The 26,296-nt window shown below is 43.6% G+C and overlaps 1 protein-coding gene across 1 annotated transcript in view; it reads right to left on the bottom strand.

Moving 5' to 3' along the window:
- The window catches only part of LOC126162368 (serine protease snake-like), a 207,123-nt gene that overhangs the window by 59,364 nt on the left and 121,463 nt on the right, over positions 1–26,296 (bottom strand). The window contains exon 4 of the mRNA XM_049918825.1: positions 13,369–13,628. Within this exon, the coding sequence (XP_049774782.1) occupies positions 13,369–13,628 (260 nt within the window). The remainder of the gene's footprint in view (positions 1–13,368; positions 13,629–26,296) is intronic.

Below are 26,296 nucleotides of genomic sequence, written 5' to 3'. Positions count from 1 at the left end.
AACTTTCTGTACTCTGGTTAATTATGTTTATTGTACGGCCGGCCGGAGTGGCCGTGCGCTTCTAGGCGCTACAGTCTGGAACCGAGCGACCGCTCCGGTCGCAGCTTCGAATCCTGCCTCGGGCATGGATGTGTGTGATGTCCTTAGGTTAGTTAGGTTTAATTAGTTCTAAGTTCTAGGCGACTGATGACCTCAGAAGTTAAGTCGCATAGTGCTCAGAGCCATTTGAACCATTTTTTTGTTTATTGTACGCACTGGTTCGTATCTTATTGTGTTGTTCTCTTGCATTGCGCCTTAGGCACAGCAGACGTGTGTTCGTTGCCGAGGTTGTATACTGTCCTCAGAGGCTATCCTGAGCTCTAACAGCCAGTGGTTCTAAATCTATTAGTCGTAAATTAGCCTAGAGCGTTGATTATTACGAAGGATACCGCCGTATGCTAATGTTATAATGTTAGTTTTGACCAGGCTAGTGCCCGTTTTGTTATAATGAGGTCAAGTTCCCGCTATAAACCGAAAAAAAAAACATCAAGCTAGGACTAATGGCGATTACCGTAAGGGGACAGCACCTGATACTTGAGTATTACCTTATAACTATGCCAGTGTCCGCCCCCGACTTAAAACGCTTTATCATAAAAAGTTCCAAGATAAGCTCGCACCGTGTTTCTATGTCCCCAACTTTTCTGTCTGCTCCCGGTACCTGAGTGGTCAGCTCGACAGAATGTCAATCCTAAGGGCCGGGGTTCGATTTCCGGCTGGGTCGGAGATTTTCTACGCTCAGGGACAGGGTTTGTGTTCTAATCATCATCATTTCATCTCCATCGACGCGAAAATCGCCAAAGTGGCGTCAAATTGAAAGACTTGCACCCGGCGAACGGTCTACCCGCCGGGAGGCCCTAGTCACACCACATTTACATTTACTTTACCAACTTTTTCACTCCTGGTAGTATTTCTTGCTCTAACATACACTAGGGTAAACTTTTGAAAAGAAACAGCGAACTCGAGGGTTTATTTAAATTTGTATATATATTTTGATATGTAATTAATATTGCATAATTTTATAACTTGTGCTACATTTAGCAAATTTAAGCTGATAATATAACATATCCCAGGAGGTACATGTTGTTTCATACACCACCACAAAGATACTTATTCTATTGTTCTGACATGCAAGTGGGGTATTCTTTTTATTATGTATTATGTATGTTTTTATTATGATATGCATGTCAAATCTGATGCTACTTATGTATCAAGACAGAAAGCTAATGTAACACAATAAGTGGAGGTATGTAACGTAGCACATATGTAGGCGAGATGATCGGCTGCCTAGAATTGCTATAAGGTAAGACAAATTTGATGAATGGCTGAATGTTAGTGGACTTGCAGCTTAGGGTGCGCTCAAGCGGTTGCTCCAGTCCACTCGGAGACGAGACAGGCAGCACATGACTGGAAACTGGAACATTCCGGTGCGAGAAATTTGGTTGAAACGTTGGTGGCTTAACAGGGCCGGCTATGCTCCCAGAAATGGTGGGCTTTGAGACAAACTGAAAGACGGCTTCTTACAGCTCGTTGAGAGTCTACAATAATTTGCAGCCAAATATTAATGGAAATCTAAACACATCAGCTATCCCTGAAAAATCAGGCACATCCAAAGAACCATATATTTTAATATTTTTAAAACTACTGAAAATAATATTTCATAATGAATAAATATCTACACAATGAACCTCTGAATTAACAACTTTTAATCACTTCATGCAAATTCTACGGAAGATGATGAAATTGCACCATAGCCATTCATCGCTGAGGGCTACGTATCAGCTTCTGTTTTATTTCTTGATTAATTACGTCTTTTACAACTTTTATTTTTATTATGCAAATGTTTGCGCAACGTCTTATTCTAAGCATTTACACAGTAAATGAACACAGCATACATTTTGTCATCCTTGTTAATTTATTTAACGAACAGTTTAATATTTTGGTAGCAACTATTAAAAAACTGTGCTATTTTAAAAGTGGCCGGTCGCATGTGCTAGCGGACACCACAACTGAACAGAGACCTAAAAGACGCTGCTGTCGAGCAGGCGTAAATAATTGTTTAAACTATATTTAAGGACAGTCTGTTGTCATTTATTGTGAGCGCACTTGTGCAAGAATGCTGGCTTATTTATTTATAAAAGAACTATTACTTATATTTATTGTAAATGATCTGAGTGTAACCGAATGTTAACGACATTTCTTTATTTAAATATTGTTGTACTGTGATAGTTAAGTTCGGGAAGTGGTCACCTTGAATCAGGTCGTGTGTGTAGAGTTTATGGATGATACACGAGTACTTTTGGTGACGACGGCCTGCAGCCAACGGAGAAACAAACAGCAGCAGAAAACTACGGGAGTCAAGTGAAGACTGGGGCTTGTCGAGTAAACAGTCCAAGGGAGCGATTCTGACACTTACATGAGTTGTGGAAACAAGGACGGAAAGAAGAAAGGAAGGAAGATTAGGTTTTACATCTCGCTGACATCGAGTTCTGGAAAGAGTCAGACCTGCCTGTAGTAATGAGTGGTATTCGACTGCGGAGGTGACTGATTCTGGGCGGTGAACGGCCGCTACCGTACTTCTGAATGGACTTATATTTCGAGAGGTCAGAATGTGGTCCAGAGTAGGACGCTAACTTTTGCCACTTGATCTATGGAATATAAAATATATAAAATGTAGACTGGCAATGGCAAGGAAAGCGTTTCTCAAGAAGAGAAATTTGTTAACATCGAATATAGATTTAGGTGTCAGGAAGTCGTTTCTGAAAGTATTTGTATGGAGTGTAGCCATGTATGGAAGTGAGACATGGACGATAACTAGTTTGGACAAGAAGAGAATAGAAGCTTTCGAAATGTGGTGCTACAGAAGAATGCTGAAGATAAGGTGGGTAGATCACGTAACTAATGAGGAGGTATTGAATAGGATTGGGGAGAAGTTTGTAGCACAACTTGACTAGAAGAAGGGATCGGTTGGTAGGACATGTTCTGAGGCATCGAGGGATCACAAATTTAGCATTGGAGGGCAGCGTGGAGGGTAAAAATCGTAGAGGGAGACCAAGAGATCAATACACTAAGCAGATTCAGAAGGATGTAGGTTGCAGTAGGTACTGGGAGATGAAGAAGCTTGCACAGGATAGAGTAGCATGGAGAGCTGCATCAAACCAGTCTCAGGACTGAAGACCACAACAACAACAACAACTATGGAATTGAGAGTGTGTTAATTTGTGGATCATTGTGTTGAACTTTGAACTGTTTCGAGCTGGTGAATATTTGGTGTATTATTATCACGAAATAGACTTAGTTTTCGCGTATCTTCGATGACTATTTAGTTCGCGGGATTTTGCTACCATTCTAGTGACGATTTCAATATAATTTCAATGCATTTGATAAGGATATTTTCTGTTTATATTTTGACTGAATATCGTAGAACCACTTCCCATTTATCTGAGAGTTCCCATTCTTGAATAAATATTATTCAGCATAATTCAGTCGTCTAAATCAAATACAGACGTTAGAACAGAACCCTCGTTTTCAAAATAATCATTTATCTTTCATTATATATCTCCGTTTAATTTGTTAATTCGCTATCCTAGCCAACGCACAGACTATTTGTCTGCAGGATAATAGTTATAGGTTATTCTCTGCAGATATCAGATGTGTGTGGCTCGATCCTATGAATATATCGAGCTATTCTTTTTTAAACAGAGCTGTACATAGACCAAGTATCTAAAGTATATGTAACTACACATAAAGATACAACAGATTTGTTCGTATAGGATGGTGTTTGAAAGAACAACTACTGAGCAGTAAGTGTCAGGTACCGTTGCAGTAGTAATTAGTCCATTTGTACTACCCTAACAAATTAACTGTTTAACAATTTGCAGGAGTCAAACACATAGCTTGAAATACTGACCACCACCTTACACACAAACATTTTCCAAAATTGGGCAATTAAATTCCGCCACAAATAGATTATAGAACTAATTATATCCTAGGTGTTGCATGCACTGACATTTGAGAACACGGGCATCCTCCTTCACCACATAGTTTCCACTAAACACATCTGTCGAAAAAAACCTGCCAATCGAACACGCTCGCGGTAGTGAAATGCGCGTGTGCATCAGGCTCGCCGCAGTTGTGCACACATACATTTCCGCTTCTGTCACCACTTAATCAGCATTGTGGTACTACTCATATTGGTGGTGCTTACTACATCCAGGTCTATGACCAATGTTTCAGTGTCCTCGGTGGTGGTCATCATGACTTCCAAATCTTTGGACACTGCGTCTTCCATTTTTGTGGCTTACAGTGCATAACCACATATGGAATTAGGGGGTATTCTACAGGACGTAAACTGACAGAGCAGAGATAGTATGCACCACTAGTTGTCAGTCGCACCGGTGGGGGAATAGAATGATTTTCATACAACCAGGCGAGCATGTAAGTCCCCTCATTCCTCCAGATTTTTGTCGTATTTTCCTCAATTTTACGTATTTTCCATCAATTTTCGTAATTTTATCATATTTTTCGTAATTTCGACACATTTTATCTAATTACTCGAGTTCCAAACTATCACTCTCGACGACTTGTCACGTCAACAAAACATCCCATCGCATCGATCTCGTTATGCTATCAGCCAATTACATTGCAGCATGTTTCTCAATGACTGTATCATTGCTAAACCACCCCTTCCATTTCTTTGTGAGTATTATATACATGGGGAATATCGCGAACCCTGTTACACTGTCTACACCACATGATAAAATACTGTTTCTTAGTGTGGGAGTTAAATATCAGCAGGGAAGAGATGCAAAAACTACGTTACTTAGCTGAAAAACTTTATAAATTCGAAAAACTTACGATTGTTCTTCTCTACTTATCTGGGGAGAGTATTCTCGCATTCGTAGGATAAAGTCTGGGGTTGAAAAATCTTGAAGATCGCCACTCCAGCAAACAAATCACATCCATTGCAGCACTCTGCAGCAGTTCGCCGTTGAACGTATTGCCTAATGATCCTGAGCAAAACTCTAGATGGACTCTCTACACTTCTTGTAACTGTTCCTTTGCCTTTAACCAACACTCCCTGCAATACGAGGTGCATTCAAGTTCTAAGGCCTCCGATTGTTTTTCTAATTAACTACTCACCCGAAATCGATGAAACTGGCGTTACTTCTCGACGTAATCGCCCTGCAGACGTACACATTTTTCACAACGCTGACGCCATGACTCCATGGCAGCGGCGAAGGCTTCTTTACGAGTCTGTTTTGACCACTGGAAAATCGCTGACGCAATAGCAGCACGGCTGGTGAATGTGCGGCCACGGAGAGTGTCTTTCATTGTTGGAAAAAGCCAAAAGTCACTAGGCGCCAGGTCAGGTGAGTAGGGAGCATGAGGAATCACTTCAAAGTTGTTATCACGAAGAAACTATTGCGTAACAGCTCGATGTGTGGGCGTGTTGTCTGGGTGAAACAGCACACATGCAGCCCTTCCCGGACGTTTTTGTTGCAGTGCAGGAAGGAATTTGTTCTTCAAAACATTTTCGTAGGATGCACCTGTTATCGTAGTGCCCTTTGGAACGCAATGGGTAAGGATTACGCCCTTGCTGTCTCAGAACATGGACACCATCACTTTTTCAGCACTGGCGGTTACCCGAAATTTTTTTGGTGGCGGTGAATCTGTGTGCTTCCATTGAGCTGACTGGCGCTTTGTTTCTGGATTGAAAAATGGCATCCACGTCTCATCCATTGTCACAACCGACAAAAGAAAGTCCCATTCATGATGTCGTTGCGCGTCAACATTGCTTGGCAACATGCCACACGGGCAGCCATGTGGTCGTCTGTCAGCATTCGTGGCACCCACCTGGATGACACTTTTGGCATTTTCAGATCGTCATGCAGGATTGTGTGCACAGAACCCACAGAAATGCCAACTCTGGAGGCGATCTGTTCAACAGTCATTCGGCGATCCCCCAAAACAATTCTCTGCACTTTCGCGATCATGTCGTCAGACCGGCTTGTGCGAGCCCAAGGTTGTTTCGGTTTGTTGTCACACGATGTTCTGCCTTCATTAAACTGTCACACCCACGAACGCACTTTCGACACATCCATAACTCCATCACCACATGTCTCCTTCAACTGTCGATGAATTTCAATTGGTTTCACACCACGCAAATTCAGAAAACGAATGATTGCACGCTGTTAAAGTAAGGAAAACGTCGCCATTTTAAGTATTTAAAACAGTTCTCATTCTCGCCGCTGGCGGTAAAATTCCATCTGCCGTACGGTGCTGCCATCTCTGGGACGTATTGACAATGAACGCGGCCTCATTTTAAAACAATGCGCATGTTTCTATCTCTTTCCAGTCCAGAGAAAAAAAAATCGGAGGCCTCAGAACTTGAAGGCACCTCGTATTGTCTGCGATTTAATTAGGAACTGATCAAAAGTGGGAGGATACTGTGCCAGCTACAGGCGGCGTCTCGTGAAGGAACAGAACGAACTGAGTTCCACATAATCAACATACTTCGATATTTTGTTTTCCAAAAGAACACGAGTTCCAAACTTGCACAACGCATCGACACTAGTGATATAGGCCAGTATTCTCACTCCAATGCCGTAACTGCCGATCTGCGAAGACTGTTCCACACCAGTCTTACCCACATCGTCCGTTTCTAGATGCATGTATGCTGAGGAGGTTGGCATTCCTTATTGGTGTATAATAGATATGAGCCTGATACATTTCAGAGTGTTGTGGTGATATAACAGATGGTTAAGAAGAAAAAGAAACACACGATTTATGCATGACGGAGCTCCAAGCAGAAGGGTGTAGAAACATTTTATGCAAATCACTTGTTCTATTAATTCTGTAGTATTGTTGTGGTGTTTAGACTCGATACCAAGAAGATACTACAAACAGAGGACAACGGAAAAACTGTGCGATAAACAACCTGCCACTACATCCCACTATCTCTAGAATGCATCGTTAGTCTACCATTAAATCCTATCTCGTTGCAAACACTCTCAACCGATTACCCCGTCGACCTTCTATCATCCTTTAATGCAGTCCCATGTCAGTTTAGAGGCAGACAGTTCTGTTTTATAGAAAAGCATCCAACACAGCAGTCAACTTGTATGTATCCATATTACCTCTCTAGACATACAGCGGAATGTTATTAAGAACCATGCACAAAGTGTTCTGTGAGGTATTTGTTAGCTGACACTGCATGGTTCTGATTGGTAGAAAGTACAGAGAAGCACATTGTAAAAACTATTAGAGTTTAAAATACTTAAACACAGGGTCAAACGCGCGATTCATTCTGTAGTTGTATACTGTGGTCTCATGCTGCTAATAAAATGTTCTCCAGCTAAGGAGGACATAAAGTTTATCCTACTCATATGTCTAGACACTTTATAAAAGTCTGTTAAGGTGGTTGTTGAGAACTTTGGGGTCACACCTAGGCTTGTGATCAGAAAGATATAAATTCATTACTCAACATTTGGTGGTCATCCATGTTAGACAATTTGTTCCAGCCGTCTTATTACTCCCCTTGAAAAATTACTGTTTGCCTGGTAGCTAGTGCTTCCATGTCGAGTTTTCCTTGTATTCCTTTTGCTCTCACATACTTGTTGCCATGCACAGAATTTTCCTGCGCAAAGCAGACTTGTAAGTACTCTATCATTCTCCCTCAATTTTCCCTCATTTTGTCGTATTTTCCCTCGGTTTAAAGGTGTCTTCCTTCAGTTTTCGTAATTTTACCGATTTTATATAACTTTTGCTCATGTGATCATGACCTCACTCCGGGCCACGTATTGCTTGTAAATGTAGTTCATTTGTCAACACCTAGCGCAACTAAGCTATTTTTCTATGCGTTTGTGTGTATCGAACTCATGTGAGGGGGAGGGGTGGGGGGTGGGGGGAGGAACACCTTACTGCAGACCTACCACCATTGAATACATGTTCAAACACCGAACCAGACACATAATGGGTGGATTCACCTTCAAAACCTGTCCCAACCGTAATGCATGGTGATCATCCATCACCCATCCCTACCTGGGCCATAATGTGTGCTGAATCCACTTTTGAACCCTATCCTGACTGTAGCGCGTAGCGAATCCATCATAGAAACCTATTCCTGTCCTAATACACGGAGGATCTACCTACGAGCTCTATCCTGATCCTATCACGAATCTACTCTGCCCCCCAGGTATTCCCATTTGAGCTACTTGGCGAGTGTGACCCAACTGCAGAAAAAAATCACTCACCATGCAAAGGGACTCAGAAGATCAATTTAATTAATTATTCAATCAGTTTGATATCAGTGACGTGCTGCCGGGCGGGTGGGAGCGAGGGTGAAAGTACCACGGACATGATTCATGAGTGGAAGAAGTAATCAGGTGTTTTTCGTTGCGGCGAGATCTTTTCACGAAATTGCAATCTCCTGCCTACTCAGAGAGAGATAACCATCGTAGTAAAGTCAGCTGTATTATCGAATTTATAAAGTGATATTGGTATTAACCTGACATTTACAGCTCCTCTGTGCTGCTACCTTAAGAGACTTTGCAAATGACGAGGCATCTGGCTAGTTTAAGAGAGATCGGAAGTGAGGAGGCATCCTATGAGAGAGAGAGAGAGAGAGAGAGAGAAAGAAAAATGAGTTTAATATTCTAGTCATGTGATGCAGGGCATAACAGAAATTAAGCTGATGAGAACAGATTGTTTTACCTTGTGAGAGATACTCAGAGGAAATATAGCCTCTGCCATTCTATTGTACAGGATATTCACAACAAGTAATGACACTTTAATAATGTGAAAAGACGTATATGCCCCTGATTTGTTCTCTTTTCGAAAATAACTCGTATAAAGGGGGGGGGGATTTACTTTTCACGTGAGAAATTCGTGGTACATAGACAACAACATTTCTTTCAAACTGGGGTGAGTCTATGTTGGGATTAGAATTGCAGTCTCAGTGTGCCAGTCAGTTGCAGGGGCCATCATGGGGATGGGGGCATGGACGACCTGAAGCCATAGCTTAGCCTGTAGGGACCAATTAATTACAAGGAATGCTCCTACTTGTCGGCTCTTGCCCACAGCCCTGGGGACAAGTCCCAGCAGTGGCGCGCTCTGGGCGGATGAATAGCAAAGTAACCGTTATGCTGGTTGAACGGTGACAAAAGCGGACATGTGTGTTGCATGAGAAGACTGAATATGGCGCGTGTTTGAGCTGGGCGACTATTCCCCCAATGTAAACTGATCAGCTGACTGCTTCATGGTCATGGTGGCAGTCTCTCTTGCATCTGAGTGTCGGGTAAGCTGGAGATGTGTGTGCAATAGCCAGCATGGCTGATGCATCTGTGGGCCTCAGCTGCCTGGCAGTCGGTTGCCAGTGCACAATTCATGATCGCAAGTGTATACGATTAGTAGGTTTTTCGCCAGATATGTTTAGTGGAAACGTTATGGTGGAGGCGGGTGCTAGTATTCTCAAACATCAGAGCACGCAAGACCTCAGATATAATTAGTTCTATGATCTATTTGTGGCAGAATTTAATTACTTGGTTTCCAAAATGTTTGCACTTGATTCTCAAACGTTGAGAATATGTTTTATTACGGAAAATAATCATCGTAAGTTGGTGGTGAGTGTTCTAAGTGATCTACTTGACTCCTGTAAATTCGTAAAGAATTAATTTGATAGGGTAGTGCAAATGGACTATTTACCACCATTTTTGATAGTGCATTGCGTCAGTTTTCCCTTTGTCCCCAGCATTAGCCAATAAGAATACAGTACTTTGAGGAGGGATGAAAAGCTCTGTCTGCATGTTTGGACACATTGGTTTGTACATTTCTTCACGCAAACAGGAAGCAACCGCTTGAGAAAGACAGACAGGAAGTGAGTATGGAATTTCACAATCAAAGGAGTACTGCCACCTGATGCTTTGTCTGGGGGGCGTGAGAACAAATGGAGGTCCCTCAGGCGGGTAGGCACATCACCTTGGTCTACGGCTTTGAGATGCAGATGTTGTAACAGAAGTGGCTACTTGAGAGAGCGAGAGAGCAGAATTTGTTTCCCTGGTATCAAAGGACGCCATACTCCTGTCCAAGTTTGTGGTATTTAGTATTATGACCTTGACAACACTGAGTGCTTTTTGACCTCTGTGGCAGCGCTCAGACAATGGATACACGCACAGGCTACCCAGAACAGAGGCTAATATACTGCATATCATTCCATTCCTCAGTGCTTACTGTTATTATGTCATGGGAAGGGGGGGAGGGGTTTGCAGATATGAGTTATATCCAAGTGGGGGGAATCCTGTCTCCCACAAACTGATGAAATAAAGAATATTCGAACTGAATTTAACAATGTATTATTGGCATTGATTTGAATTTCATGTCGTAAGATCCTTCCCCTCCAGCAGAGACTGAGTCTTTTTCCCGCCAATTTCGAGATGAGGGAGGGGAGGGGGGAATTCAGTGAGAGGAAGGGAGGGCTGGGGTATTTCCTAGGAGGGTGAGGGAAGAATTAGTTGATCAATGTAATGAATTAGTCAATTACTTTTGATATAAAAGTGAGCTCATATCGGCGAGGGGAGGGTGAGGTTTGGGGATTTCCCAGAGGAGTGGGAGAAGGAGAGAGGTTGGGTGTTTCTTAGAAGGGTGGATTATCCCCAGGGGGTCATAAAACAATCCCCATGGGTCATAAATCAGTTAGTATAATGGTAGCTTAAGGAGAGTGCATCATCAATTTAATTAATTAGCAAACCAATTTGATATCAAAGGTGGCTCACTTCTCTCTTTACTCCACTAATGATATGTGTTGTAGAGTTCCACATGTTTTCCCACATTATGCGGTGCTTTCCATTTCCTATCCAGGTTGTTTGTCATAATAAATGCTCCTACGCCCTCCTTCCCATGTTTTACAATTTTTGGGTATTGCCATTCACTTTCATGCTCTGTGTAACTCAGTGACATGTCAAACTATTGTTTGTATTATTTTTATATAGTGTCTAGTGTCAAGTGGTTTGTTAGCTATGTCGTATAGAACTGCACTGCATATTTTCCGGTACACAATTATTAAAAATGTACGGCACTCGTTTGGTAAATTGTAATGACAGTTTGGATACTACAAACATTATCAGCCACTGTACTGCACATGTGAAGGTAATTCTAGTAATATCCTTTTCCCTGTATTTCTGCCTTTTATGAGTCTGTTAATTCTTTGGAATATGGTGTCCATGTATTAGTGCTTTAATGTAAGTAGCAAAAATTATATACCGCACGTCTGTCAAGGATATTTTGTATATTTGAATCTGAACTGCTTTGAAATGTAACATTTGCGCCTTTATTAATATAAATCGGTTCCTGCAACTGATTATCATGTACTTACAAGTTAAATTACATGGTACCTGTAATAAATGTTGATATGTCACAGATATGGATGTTGTTGTAGACACTGTGATACTGTTACTAACTCCACATAGTAGCAAAAGATGTTTGCCTTGTAACATGTTGTACTGCCTGAGCCACTTTGGGCACTGATGTACTGGAATGAATTAGAAGTGACAAGATACCGCGTATCAGTGTTCAACGTGTGTTACTCGGTTTCATTGCTTCATTGTAATGGACATTCCTCGATTTTATCCTACTTTGTATTTTTATGCCGCGGATCTGGGGATGAGGTAACCCATAACGCGTCATGAGGACTAAAAAATAAAGAATTTTTTGGCGACCAAGAAACATATGGAATCATAAGGAAGTAAAACTTTGGAATCTGTTTAAAACTTTGAGGAATGGGAATAGGTCTATTAGTTTTTGCGGATAGCATAGCCACAGTGACAGAAGATGGAAAGCAGCAACAAAACAAATTAATTTACTGGACGACGTGCTGTAGTGGTTCAAATGGTTCAAATGGATCTGAGCACTATGCGACTTAACTTCTGAGATCATCAGTCGCCTAGAACTTAGAACTAATTAGACCTAACTAACCTAAGGACATCACACACATCCATGCCCGAGGCAGGATTCGAACCTGCGGCCGTAGCGGTCGCTCGGTTCCAGACTGTAGCGCCTAGAACCGCACGGCCACTCAGGCCGGCGTGCTGTAGTGTACAAATTAAACTCATAAGCAGTGGTGTCAAGTTATTATCAGTAACCAAAGCTATGAAACGATCGTGTTTCATAGCTTTGGTTACTGATAATAACTTGACACCAGTGCCTATGAGTTTAATTTGTACACTACAGCACTGAAGATGATCAGTATGTGTTTGAAAATCGACGTAATTGTCCCAATCGGCTAATAGCACAGCTAATAAAAAGTAAAAACAATACAGCCTACAACAGACCATGCTTTCCTTCAAAACTTTTCTAGAGACTGTGGCCCGACACAGAAGTGAAATTCTAACAAGCTTTTTAGTTTGGATCAGGAACACCCACCAGTACAATAGGTATACTAAAATTGTTACAGAATTGTGGTATAAAATAACATGAAGCATCCATACACTCAACACAATTAAAAATGCTGGAGCATGCTAGACATTTTTTCGAAAGATATTTTCATGTCATTTTCTTCTGTGCTGTAATATACAATTAAAATTGATAGGCACTGGTATCAACAAGCTTAGAGCGAGTTTATGTGATCGCTCTAAGCTTGGTGATAACAGTGCCTACCAATTTTAATTGTATATTACAGCACTGAGGATGGCCGGCCGGAGTGGCCGAGCGGTTAAAGGCGCTACAGTCTGGAACCGCACGACCGCTACGGTCGCAGGTTCGAATCCTGCCTCGGGCATGGATGTGTGTGATGTCCTTAGGTTAGTTAGGTTTAAGTAGTTCTAAGTTCTAGGGGACTTATGACCACAGCAGTTGAGTCCCATAGTGCTCAGAGCCATTTGAACCATTTTTTGAACTAAGTGACCGAAAATCGATTTTGCGGATAATGAAACAAAAAAATACGACCAATGCTGATTCTCCTTCCAATTATATCCACTATTTGGTCGTGGTGCACAGAACACTCCATGGAGTCGCCAATCAATAAAAAATGGGGGTTCCTATTTCAAAAACCGCAGTTGATATCCGTTCGACCTATGACAACGCATTGTATCGGGCGAAGCATAGCGTCATCTGGTTTCCCCCCTCAAGCTAGACAAGTTTAGTTCTTTGTAGTTTTTTCGTTTGACGCTAATTTCGTGAGATATTTGGCCCGGTCACGATCAATGGACCACCCTGTGTAAACGTTGTTCATCCGGTGTGTAGACGACAATGGTTACACATTTACGTAAGAAGTATAATCCCGTGTTGCGCTCCAGAAGCCTGTTGTTTAGTCGGGACACTAGCTTGCGGTCAGCTCACCGAAGTCGATCTTCCCGAAGCCGGTGGCGACGCCGACGGCGGCGGGCACGTCGGGCTGCACGTGCAGGCAGGCGGGCCGCGTGTACGCGTCGAAGTGGACGGAGTGCTCGAGGCGCAGCAGCGCCACGTCGTCGTAGCGGCCGGGCGGCTTGTAGCCCGGGTGCGCCACGCGCTCCGCCACCGCCACCTGCTGCGGGTTCGCGTCCCGGTTCTTGCCCTCCAGGTTCACGTCCCCCAGTCGCACCCAGCGCGCCGGGCCCCTGCAACGGTTGAGAAAGGAGCAGCTTCAAGTCCCTCACGTAGTTTATGCTCGTAGGGTCAAATACACCTCGTAATTTATGTGCTTGAAACACCCATTTTCTGTTTAACCTTTCCAACGCGCGCATTCCTAGTACTATACCACACCCTCCTGAAAACCCAACGATCCCTTCAGCTCCATCTAAACCAGTTTACTTAACTGCTCAAATCGGTGGCTCCTCAAGATCTATCCTTCCGTAGTCTGGACAATATCTTAACTATAAGACGAACCACCTGCGGCTTCCACTCCCATTTACAACTATTGTATCAAGTTTAGTACGTTCTAAAACACCTCGAACCAACCCTAGATTGTAACTACTAGAAAGCCGAATATAGAGATTTTACCTTTCTACCACACTCCATACCTACAAAGCCTTGGTCCGACCAATCTGCTCTTTTGTGAAAGCCGCCTGAATTTCAGTTCCACCACAATCTTGCCACTGTCTCGAAGTCTTCAAACGCACTCCACCTTGCCTGCGCTATCCGTCTACCGTTTCCGACTACGATCCTATACAAATATCAATTTTACCTAGCTCCCCTCCCACACAGAGCACCTACCGCAAACTTAAGACCGAGCGCCCTATCCTTTCATCCCTGATTATCAATTCTCGTACCCTGACAGGCTCGTTCCAACACATTATCACCTCCCCCTTCCCTCTCTAACCTTCCAGCTACACACTCTGCACATCCTGTCGCAACGAAGTCTACCTAACAGCGAATCATGCCCAGAGATGCTCCCGTCCTTGGAGCTTTAACAGAGTGACCCTTCTACCTGTCCCTGCCAGGATTGCTCTTCATCCAGCTTTATTCTCTCCCTTTGAAAAATCTTGGTCTGAGGCCCTCCTTTTCCATCCTATATTACTTCCAAAACTCGATGCAACAACCCTTCTCACTCACTTTCTGTAACTCAGTTCGGTAAGGTACAGTGTTCCATATCTTATGAAGATTATTGTAAATTTTCTGCATTTTAAAGTATATCAATATCTTACTTAAAATCTTCAATGGTCTGCTGCCCTTGTAATTGTTTTACTCTGACATATCGCTGCGCGATATTGATTCATTTTTGTCACGATTTCGTGATTAATTTTACATGGACTGTACTGGGCACATTTACTGGGAGTAAAGCTTTGAATTTTTAAACTTCCTGGCAGATAAACACTGTGTGCGGGACCGAGATTTGAACTCGGGACCTTCGCCTTTCGCGGGCAAGTGCTCTATCAGGAGTGCTAGTTCTGCAAGGTTCGTAGGAGAGCTTTTGTAAAGTTTGGAAGGTAGGAGACGAGGTACTGGCAGAAGTGATGCTGTGGGGACGGGGCGTGAGTCGTGCTTGCGTAGCTCAGATGGTAGAGCAAAAAAATGGTTCAAATGGCTCTGAGCACTATGGGACTCAACTGCTGTGGTCATAAGTCCCCTAGAACTTAGAACTACTTAAACCTAACTAACCTAAAGACATCACACACATCCATGCCCGAGGCAGGATTCGAACCTGCGACTGTAGCGGTCACGCGGTTCCAGACTGTAGCGCCCAGAACCGCTCGGCCACTCCGGCCGGCGATGGTAGAGCACTTGGCCGCGAAAGGCAAAGGTCTCGAGTTCGAGTCTCGGTCCGCCACACAGTTTTAATCTGCCACGAAGTTTCATATCAACGCACACTCCACTGCAGAGTGAAAATCTCATTTTGGATTTTTTTCACGGGGAACGTGTTCCCCAGTGTGGTTTCGAGGATCTCTTTGTCGGCTGTGAATCTCATTAGGAAGGACGTGGGTCCCCTGGAAGTTGCGCAGTTTTCGCGGAAGTAATGCTGCGGCCAGTTTAGTGCTTTTGTTGGCAGACCAAGCACCTCCCCTACTCCTGAACAGAAGGTGCCGTGTCTCCACGTCCATCCTAATAGAATAAATGAGCTCGGCACTTCTGTCTATTCTGTTTGGACATCAAAAGACGTGGCACTCAGACCCTGCCTGAGTGGGCCGCGGGGGATTAGCCGAGCGGTCTAGGGCGCTGCAGTCATGGACTGTGCGGCTGGTCCCGGCTGAGGTTCGAGTCCTCCCTCGGGCATGGGTGTGTGTGTTTGTCCTTAGGTTAATTTAGGTTAAGTGGTGTGTAAGCTTAGAGACTGATGACCTTAGTCCCATAAGATTTCACACACACACCACACCCGTCTGAGTGGCGTCCGAAGGGTCGTTGCTTTCGCTCCAAAATTTGGTGTTGCACAGTTGAATTGAGTCGCCCCGCCACCGTGCTTGGCCCGAAGAAGCCGACAAATCAGTGAAACATTTCCCCATCCCACTACCAACGACTTACTCGTTAAGGTGCCTTTTGTACGCCAAGAGCGGGAAGCTTCCGTGGTGTTCCCCAATTTATCATGAAATATGCTGTCTTCCCGTCCGGCATATTAGCAACGGCATTGAGTCGTCCCCTCCATATAGAGTTTTGTGAAGATACGGAGTTGTGGAGGGCGATATATATTGCGTGGTCATTCGGTCTCCGCCCTCCACGACGGTCACTAGTCTCTCGCTTATCATTTGGTGCTGACGGGGACGGGGTTTGCGTATTTTGTGGACATGTACGAGTATCATAAGTGTCGCTGTTTTCGTAATGTGATCCACATTCTGAACAGCTGGCTATCTGATCACTTTCCTGCGCAACATGTCTTGCTTGATTTTGTTATAATCTGTGTCATTGTGTTGTGTCATTAACTCTGACTTCGCGAGATGCCCAGATAAGCGTATCTTGCTGCACTTACTCAACACAGTTTCCACACTGTTTGATTCGTCCCCACAGTGTTAGCGTCATTCTGTAGTTTGATCTAAGTTTTAGAGAACTTTGTTGTCTGTTAATTTTTATTGTGATTTTTGGCAGTCACCAGAGAAAATAAATACCTGTTAATCTCAACCTTGGAATAGATAGCAAGATACTTTACATTGTCTTATAACTTTTCCATGTTTAGTCGACCCACTAATCATAAATATAATCTGGTGTACACGTAAGCTTGTTGTTTTATTGTGATGGTGTTATCACAGTGCACAGTGGCCAAACTCAAAGATCACTCGTATTAAGAATTCAGAGAAAAGAAGCAGCGTTGCTCCCTCTCTGGTATTTTCAAAAAATAATTTATAAGGAGCATTGCATTTAAGTACATCGACTCCGGTCAAGAGAAGTGGGGCTCAACTTTCACTGTGCTTGTGCTGCCAGCCCCGACTCCCTCCCCCGTCCCTCAACTTGAGTACAAGGGAATCAAATAACAGTAAAGGCAGAAATATAATATTTACATACCAAAGATAATGACGTATGTGTATATACATTGATTTCAGATAGTTTCAGAAAAAAAATGATAGAAAAAGAGGTTAGATATAAAAAAGTGCCTACAGAGAGCTGCGAATAATAGCACAAATTTCAACCAAACTTTGAGAAGTCAAAATCAGTGAGAGATATTCGCTCTCTGTGACTAAATTTAAGCACTTTCAAGGAGAACAGAGTGAAATGAAACGTCATAAAGGCAACGTTTTGGTTGGGAAGGACATAATATAACCATTTTATTCTCCTCTAAGGTAGTCTGGTCCAGGACTGTTGCTGCTGGCTCTTGATAACATGGCTATTGACCCTGGACTGTAACTGACGTCCGAGCTGATCCCAAACGTGTTCCATTGGGGACATGTAAGGGTATGTTGCTGTGTAACGGAGTCATTCAACATAATGCACGCATCAGTACTGAGAATATTACGCACCAGTTGTCGAAAATGCGTGATTAATTAACTTTAAGTAGTTTATAATGTGATAATGTAGTCGCAAAACACGTTGTGGTACAGAAATCACACATTTTAGAAAACTGGTGCGTAATATTATCAGTGTTGCTTCGTTCTACAGTTGTACGACTGCGTTTTACAACAGATGATGCAGGCAGTTCATAGGGTCACGTACCGTGTCAAGATGAGCATTGTGCTGCTGATAGATGGCACCAGGATGTTGTCTTACGAGGTATAGCACATGAGGATACAGGGCGTCTGAGATCTACTGCTGTGTCGTCAAAGTTCTCTGAATCACTATCAGAGGCGGCTTGATGTCATACCTGATAGTTCTCCTCGAAACGCCGTTAGAACTAATACTAGCATCTGTATCCAAAATATTGTTAGAGTGTGTCGTCTTCCTTTGGAGCCATCATCTCACAGAAGATTGTCGTCCGAGGCAGTGCAGAGCCAGAATTCTTCGTTGAAAATGTTGTGATTCACATTGTCAGCAATCCATGCTTTCCAAGTACGTTACCACTGCACTAGCAGATAACTCTCCTGACGCTGGTTCAGTTCCCACCTCATGTCAGTCTCTAACTAACACACTGGAATCACATAGGATGAAACTTCAAATGGTTAAAATGGCTCTAAACACTATGGGACTTTACATCTGACATCTGAGGTCATCAATCCCCTAGACTTAGAACTACTTAAACCTAAGTAACCTAAGGACATCACACACATTGCCGGCCGAAGTGGCCGTGCGGCTAAAGGCGCTGCAGTCTGGAACCGCAAGACCGCTACGGTCGCAGTTTCGAATCCTGCCTCGGGCATGGATGTTTGTGATGTCCTTAGGTTAGTTAGGTTTAACTAGTTCTAAGTTCTAGGGGACTAATGACCTCAGCAGTTGAGTCCCATAGTGCTCAGAGCCATTTGAACCATTTTTTTTTTGAACATCACACACATTCATGCCCGAAGCAGGATTCGAACCTGCGATAGTAGCAGCAGCGCGATTCCAGACTGAAGCGCCTAGAGCCGCTCGGCCACAGCGGCCGGCTGATGAAACTTTCCTGGCAGATTAAAACTGTATGCCGGATCGGAACTCGAACCCCAGAACTTCGCCTTTCGTTCGCAAGTGCTCTGCCGACTAAGTTGCCTTTTTTTCATGTTCTTCGTCATTTGGTATGGGCGGACGTCACATGACACCCCTTCAAGTTCATCGTTGAATACTTCACTCAGTCTTTTTTATTACAGAGGGCAGCCGGCCCACTGATCGAACGCGCTCAGCTACCGTACCGGCGAGCTACACAACACGACTCACGTCGAGTCCTCAAGGCTTTACTTAGGCAATTTTCTCATTAGTCTACCTTCTATGCTTCACAGAAACTCTGCTGCGGAACTTTCAGCAGTACTAGCACTCCTGAAAGAAAAGGTATTGAGGAGACTTGATCTAGGCACAGCCTGGGGGGATTGTTTCCAGAATGAATTTTTCACTTCGTAGAAGTGTGTGCGCAGATGTGAAAGTTCCTGTCAGATTAAAACTATGTGCTCAGGAAGTTTCACATTAACGCACACTCGGTTGCAGAGCGGAAAATTCATGCTGGTGAAACAGGTTGTATTAGTTAATTCATTTCATATGCCTGATGGCAGTTGCAGACGTTCAGAGTTTGTTGGTGTATAGTACAGCAATATTCTCTGTGTGTTGTGAGACTTTCTCTACAAGGACCATGAAGACTTGTTTAGTTTTCCCTCACGTTCCCACTCAATATAACATTGAGCTGGTGTCACATGAAAACGCCCCGCACAGCAGGGTATTGCACTATTCTAGGAGCCGGGCACTTGCAGACCTACAATATTCAACTCTCAAACTCTGCAACGGTCTCATGTGAGTCCGTGGAGTTCTTGACGGTTCTGCACGATGGTCACTAATCATCTGACGCATTTCAGTGCCTACTACATGCCTATCAGAACTGATAACATTGTCACTTGGTGAAAACACTTGTGGCCTTTCTATGAAATTTCACAGAAGTGCAATTGGGGTAACATGGATACAAGGAATAATAAATGAACAGATCAGGGAGATGGCAAAGAAACTAACCTTGGAGGAGCAGATAGAATAATTAAGGATTAAGTGCTATGGACGTGTATACATTTGATAGTATACTATGGAAGATGTATCAACTGAGGCTCCAACGCAAAATACCTAGAGGAAGACCTAGGGATAGTTGCTGGAAGGAGACTGGGACAGTATACACAGTAAAGGAGAGAACTGGAACTGGATGGTGGTGGGAGGACAGAGGGAAATGGGGAGATGTGTGTGCAATTCAGGCCTGGCCAGTGGTTGGAAACTGTTCCCAATGACGAAGATTCTGGTACAGTAGCAAAAATTTCACATGGGTTGCACTTCTTTCATTATACATACAGAACTTCACACCTGTGATCGTTGTGCCTATAACCTCTACTATTGTGACGAATTCTTATTTGTGGCTTCATGTACATGTTGTTCTTTTCACACAGTTGCATGCATGGTAAAGTGCTGTAAGGATTAAACATATGTGCGATGTCGCTTGATGATGTCCATGCAGGCACAATTAGTTGATCTCTGTAACAAATAATAGTTAATGGCTTTTGCTGATGAGGTAATGATCTGGGAGCATAATAAAGATGATCAGCGACAATTACATGCAAGTGTAGCAGCTGCTGTATTATGATTCATGTATTTTAATGTGAGGAAGATTGTAGGCTCCCAGCATGCACTATTATCGACTTCACCGGCAGCTGTAGGCTAATGCTGACTGGTGATGTAGTTTCACTCACCTTGGTACGGTCCTTGGCAGCTCATGGCAAGTTTTTAGTCTTACCATTCAGTGTGTATGGGTTGGATAGGATGACCCACTACCCTACTTCCTAATGTGGTAAGCCCTTAGGGTGTTTCACAGATTCTCCTTGTCTCTCCAGTGCCCTTGTGTTCGCCTTCTTCACACGCTTCCATACTTCTCTCACTGTTCCCGTGAATTCACAGACCACCTCTCGATTCCTGCCTGTTTTTGTCTTAATCATACAAAATGACAATGGCATTTTTCTACTATACATCATCTCATACGAAGACAACCCTGTAATGGTGTGGAAATTTGACAGTACACAGTCATGACAAACGGAAGATATGTATCCCAGTCATTATCGTGTGAGTTCACATAGTAGCTTAACGTCATTTTGATTATCTAGTGTAAATGTTCCTTCTACTATTTGACCGTGGGTGAAGTGAACTAGTTCTCAGTTGAAGCAGCAAGGAATACAGTTTCTTTATCAAGTCTGACATAAAACGTGTCCTTTGATCTACAGTCATAGTTTTCGATACCCCAAACTCAAGTATTCAAATGGTGAGCATTGCTTGTGTCATTGTAACTGCTAGCTCGTTCGGCATGGCAATCTCTCCACATACTGAGGAAAGAGATCTATTACTGATAAAATTCTCTTGAGCTTCCATTCGTTGCAAGTGGTTTAAAATCTATAAGCTTTCAAATGAGTACTCCTCGGCCATTATACAGAGATGACTGTTTCTTTTGTTGCTACTACAGTCCTTGTATAGCCGCGCTACCTCCTGCGACGTCACTGGAGCCCGCTCCACCACCATAAAAGGTACTGTTTCCGTTGTGCGCCCACTGTGCCTGCTTCAGCCTTCCAGTGGCTGAGTCCCAAGCTGTGCTTAACTGTAGGCTGCCTTCTTTGTTGACGGTGTGGTAACAAAATTTTTTCTCGATCGCTTTTTTAATTACGCTATCGCAGAAACTACTAGTCCATGTAATAACTGATGTCTCTTCGAATGCCATACAATGTCCGTTTTCTAGAGCATGCTTTGCTACCACTGATTTCTCAGGGTGCCGAAGGCAAAAGCATCTCTTGGGTTCTATGCAACGATGTTCAACGGCACACAGTCTCACAGCCTGTCCGACATAAAACTGTCCACACTCACGTGGTGTTTTACATACCTCTCGCGTTCTGAGCCCTCTTTCGTTTTTTACAAGCCTCATGAGTTGTCAAATTTTTGTTTTAGCCCTGAAGACAAAATCGATTTTGCGCTTGTGTAGGAGCCGGATAATTTTTCCTGCTACTGAGCCACAGAACGAAAAAAACGCAAGCTTCTTCGAGCCTCCTCGGGGTCCTTCTGCTTCCGTGTTTTCAGAAAGGTGGCTTGCGAAATCTGTCGGTTGCTGTAGCTGTTAGTGGGAATGTAATGGGCATTTTGGATAAAACTGGACTTTAAACGGCCTTGAAATGTGCAAGTATTATTGTGGGTTGCATACATTCAGGGGTAAACTTGATTGATTTGTGCCCTTAAGTTATTGTTATGTTAATTGATGTATAACCCCATGATGGTTTATTTATGACCCCTGGGGATAAACTGTCCTTCTGAGAACCCCAACCCCTTCACCTCCCTCTCCTCCTCCCCAACCCCTCTCTCCTCCCCCTTGACAATGTAACCGACACTTTTGATATAAAATTAATTGGATAATTAATTAAACTGATCAATTAATTAACACTTCCCCTCAATAAATCATAAATCAAACCCCAGGTGTCATATATCAGTTAGCATAACTATAGGTAAAGGTCATGAAGCAACCGTGTTCGCCTCTGAATGTATGCAATTCGCAGTACCTTGATGGCATTTCAGGGTCCTTAAAGATCAAATTTTATCCACAATGCCCCTTACATTCCTAATACCATTTTTGTTGAATACTTTCAGTAAGTGGCTGAGTTCCTTCGACAGGTTTTCAGTGTCTGAAACAGTTTCCGTTCAATATACCAAGGTCCTCAGGACAGAATGTTTCTGCAGCGGATGGTGATAGCTGTTAGCGTGCAGATATTGGTCCATTTGTAAGGGTTTCTGGTAAACACTGCGGCTGAGACACCTATTTGCTTTACGGCAGACGGATACTTCAAGGAAAGGGAAGGCACCATCGATCTCTACCTCCATCGTGAGCTTGATGTTGATATGGATATTGTTGATGTGGTCCAGTAATTTATCCACCTTTTTACATCCATCTCATGGCTCAGTAACTGAAGATCAACCAGCTCCTACAGAAGCATACAGAGGCATAAAATCTGTTCTGTCTTTGGGGTTCCAATAAAAATTCTACTTCTTATGAGGCTTGTGAAAGATGATTTAGGGCTCATAACGCCATAAGTATATAAAATATCGTATGGGTGTGTACCGTTTTATGTCATAGAGAGTGTGAATACTGTTGAACAGTGCTGTGTAGAACACGAGACGCTTTCACCTTCGGGACCCTGGAAAATCAGCGATAGAAAAGCTTGCTGCTCAAAATGTACATCGTACTGCATTCGAAGAGACTTTGGTTATTACGTGGACTAGTAGTTTCTGGGTTAGCGTAATTAAAAAGGCTGTAGAGATAAAAGTTTGTGACAACACCTTCATCACACTGCAGCCTACAGCTAAGCATGGCTTGGGACGCGGCCATAGAAAGGTCGCACATCGAAAATATTATCTTATTTGGTGGTGGAGTGGACACCAGAATGCAACGCGGGGTATAAGGACGACAACAGCAACCAAAAGACAGTCGCCATTTGACAATGGGCGAGGCGTACTTGGCCGAAAACTCGTGGATTTTAAAGCACTTGACGCGAATGGGAGCTCGAGAAAATTTTATCAGTACATATCGCCGCGAAACCATGCATTCATGTGATCTATTATTGTGAACACAAAACGATTCCCTGTTGGAGATCGGTTGACGGTCTGAAAACATCCTCCCCAGTCATTTCAAATGGCTTTGACGCTTCTGGCAGTCTATGTAATGGTATGCGATTTATCACTCAAGCCTCCATTCAGCATGCACTCACACAATTTCCCACATCTCCTTTCTTTCCCCGCCACCAATATTTCTCAGCCACCCTTTTGTTTCTTGCTCTGCATCCTCCACGAGCGGACATGTGATCATGTGTCTCTCTCAGAACTTCTTCCTTCAACTTAGCCCATACCACTGCTCATGGCCCTAACCTAGTTGCATTATACAACAGATCGTCACACGTGCTGAACTATGGTTGAATCTTGTATAGCTTGCATTTACTGTCAACTTGCTGTGCTGATTACCATTCAACAAGGTCATGACGCAGTATTTGTATTATTGCTACCTTCCTGCCTAAGGCATCCTCATTTCCATGTTTCTTTTCTGGTTTGTGTACGACCTCACAGTAAAACTCACTGAGCCTTAACGCCCATCTAGTTAGTCTAATGAATGGGTCTTTCAACCTTACTAACAATTTCAACGCCGAAAATATGTGATTCCATGTATGAGGCTAAGCATTTCTTTGTCTGTGGTCGAATAGTTTTTTATGGTCTATTAGGTTGTCTCCATGTTAAAGCCGCAGGCTACTCCTGTCCTTTGACCTCTTGACTTAGGACATACCCAAAAGCGTACTTAGATGCATTGTATGACAAAATAGATTCCTTTTGGGAATCTGGAAAAATTAAAACTGGAACTGACATTAAAATTTTTTCAATTTTTCGAACACGTCCTGATATTCTTCTGTCCACATGAATTTTTCATCCTTTTTCAACAGTTGTGTGAGTGGTTGCTCTATATTAACGAACCCCCTAAGGAACATCCTATAATAGTTGGGGAGTCCCAAGAATGACTATAGTTTCTTACTTGACTTCTGAATTGTGAAATCTCGTACTGTATGCACCAGTCCAGGATTAGTTCTCACTCCATCTTTGCCAATCACACGCCCTAAATAACCTACTTCCTCCAAAACGGAAAGATATTTTTCCGTAATTAACATCAAATGTTCAGCTCCTAATCTCATAAACACTTCTCCCACCCATCCATTACGTTCCCCCACGTCTTTCGAGAACACAGCTGTATTATCCGGATATACTAGACACTAGTAAGGCTTCAACCACATCAATACACCATCCATCGCTGAAACACAGGGTCATTCTTTAACGTGAACTTCATTCCCTTATGCTAAAAATGGCCCCAGAGAATGAGAAAGCTGTGTTTGGTCAGTTCTCCGGAACCACTTCCAATTGATGATCCTGGTATCCACTTCTCAGGTCCATGGTAGAGAATTACTGACACTGACCAAATTTATCGATGGTCTTCGTGATATTGGGTATGGGGTGCGCATCTGTTACTGACTTACTATTAAGCTGACGGTAATCGCAGCAGAACCTATACTTCATAGAGCCATTCGTAGACTTCGTAGATACAATCACAATTCCTGCCTCCTCCACCCATGGACTATTGCTTTCTTCTACTACTTCACAAGCCATTTGTTCATTGATAAACTCCTCCAGAATAGATTGTAAATACCGAGGTACACATATGGTTTCCAGCACTCCACTGCTTTATATCCTGTCGTAATTCTGCCTTGTGTAAGGGGTTCTGCTGGCCATGGACACTTGCCCGCGAAAGGCAAAGGTCCCGAGTTCGAGTCTCGGTCGGGCACACAGTTTTAATCTGCCAGGAAGTTTCATATCAGCGCACACTCCGCTGCAGAGTGAAAATCTCATTCTGATCTGAAGTAGTGCTGGAGGCAACTGACACCATAAACCCTGCAGGGCTGTCCATAAATCCGTAAGAATACGAGGCAGTGGAGATCTCTTCTGAATAGAACGTTGCAAGGCATCCCAGATATGCTCAATTATGTTCACGTCTGGGGAGTTTGGTGGACAGCGGAAGTGTTTAAACTCAGACGAGTGTTCCTGGAGCCACTCTGTACCAATTCTGGACATGGGGGGGTGTCACATTGTCCTGCTGGAATTGCCCAAGTCCGCGGTATGCACAATGGACGTGAATGGATGCAGGTGATCAGACTGAATGCTTACGTACGTGTCAACTGTCAGAGACGCATCTAGACGTATCAGGGGTCCCGTATCACCCCAACTGCACATTTCCCACGCCATTACACAGCCTCAACCAACTTGAACAGTCCCCTGTTGACATGCAAGGTACATCGATTCACGAGGTTGCCTCCATACCAGTACACGTCCAGCCGCTCGATGCAATTTGAAACGAGACTCGTCCCAACAGGCAACAAGTTTTCATTTATCAACAGTCCAATGTCGGTGTTGACGGGCCCAGGCGAAGAGTAGAGTTGTGTGTCGTGCAGTCATCAAGAGTAAACGAGTGGGCCTTCGACTCGAAAAGCCCATATCGATGATATTTCGTTGAATGGTTCCGCGCTGACACTTGTTAATGGTTCAACATTGAAATCTGTAGCAATCTGCGAAAGGGTTGCACTCCTGTCACGTTGAACGATTCTCTTCAGTCGTCGTTGGCCCCGTTCTTGCAGGATCTTTTTCCAGCTGCAGCGATGTAGGATATTTGATGTTTTACCGGATTCCTGATATTCACGGTAAACTCGTGAAGTGGTCATACGAGAAAATCCCCACTTCATCGTTACCTCGGAGATACTGTGTCCCATCGTTCGTGCGCTGGCTTTAACGTCACGTTCAAACTCATTTAAAACTTGATAAGCTGCCACTGTAGCAGTAACCGATCTAACAACTACGCTAGACACTTGTTGTCTTATACAGGCGTTGCCGACCGCAGTGCCGTATTCTGACTGTTTACACATCTCTGCATTTGAGTACGGATGCTTATACCAGTTTCTTTGGCGCGTCATTGTATATACTCTCGGGTGGTGGGGTGGCTTCAATGTCGGGACCACAGACCGCGGAGGCTTGAGGTGGGGAAACAGACCAGTGAAGTCACAGACAGAAGAGGCTGTGTCGATGTGTAGAGGCGACCAACGTCCCACTCCGTGGGAAGAGTGCAAGTGGCTGGCAGCTGACAGCAAGCTATCAGCCAGCTGTCTGCAACACACGTGCGCCCAAATCTGCTGACTCCTGTGCTCGACGGCTGCACGCTACTATGATGCCA

Source organism: Schistocerca cancellata, chromosome 1 (assembly GCF_023864275.1).
Source record: "Schistocerca cancellata isolate TAMUIC-IGC-003103 chromosome 1, iqSchCanc2.1, whole genome shotgun sequence".
NCBI classification, from domain to species: Eukaryota; Metazoa; Arthropoda; class Insecta; order Orthoptera; family Acrididae; genus Schistocerca; species Schistocerca cancellata.
The sequence above is the reverse complement of the archived record's forward strand: the minus strand, read 5'-3'. Positions and strand labels throughout refer to the sequence as shown.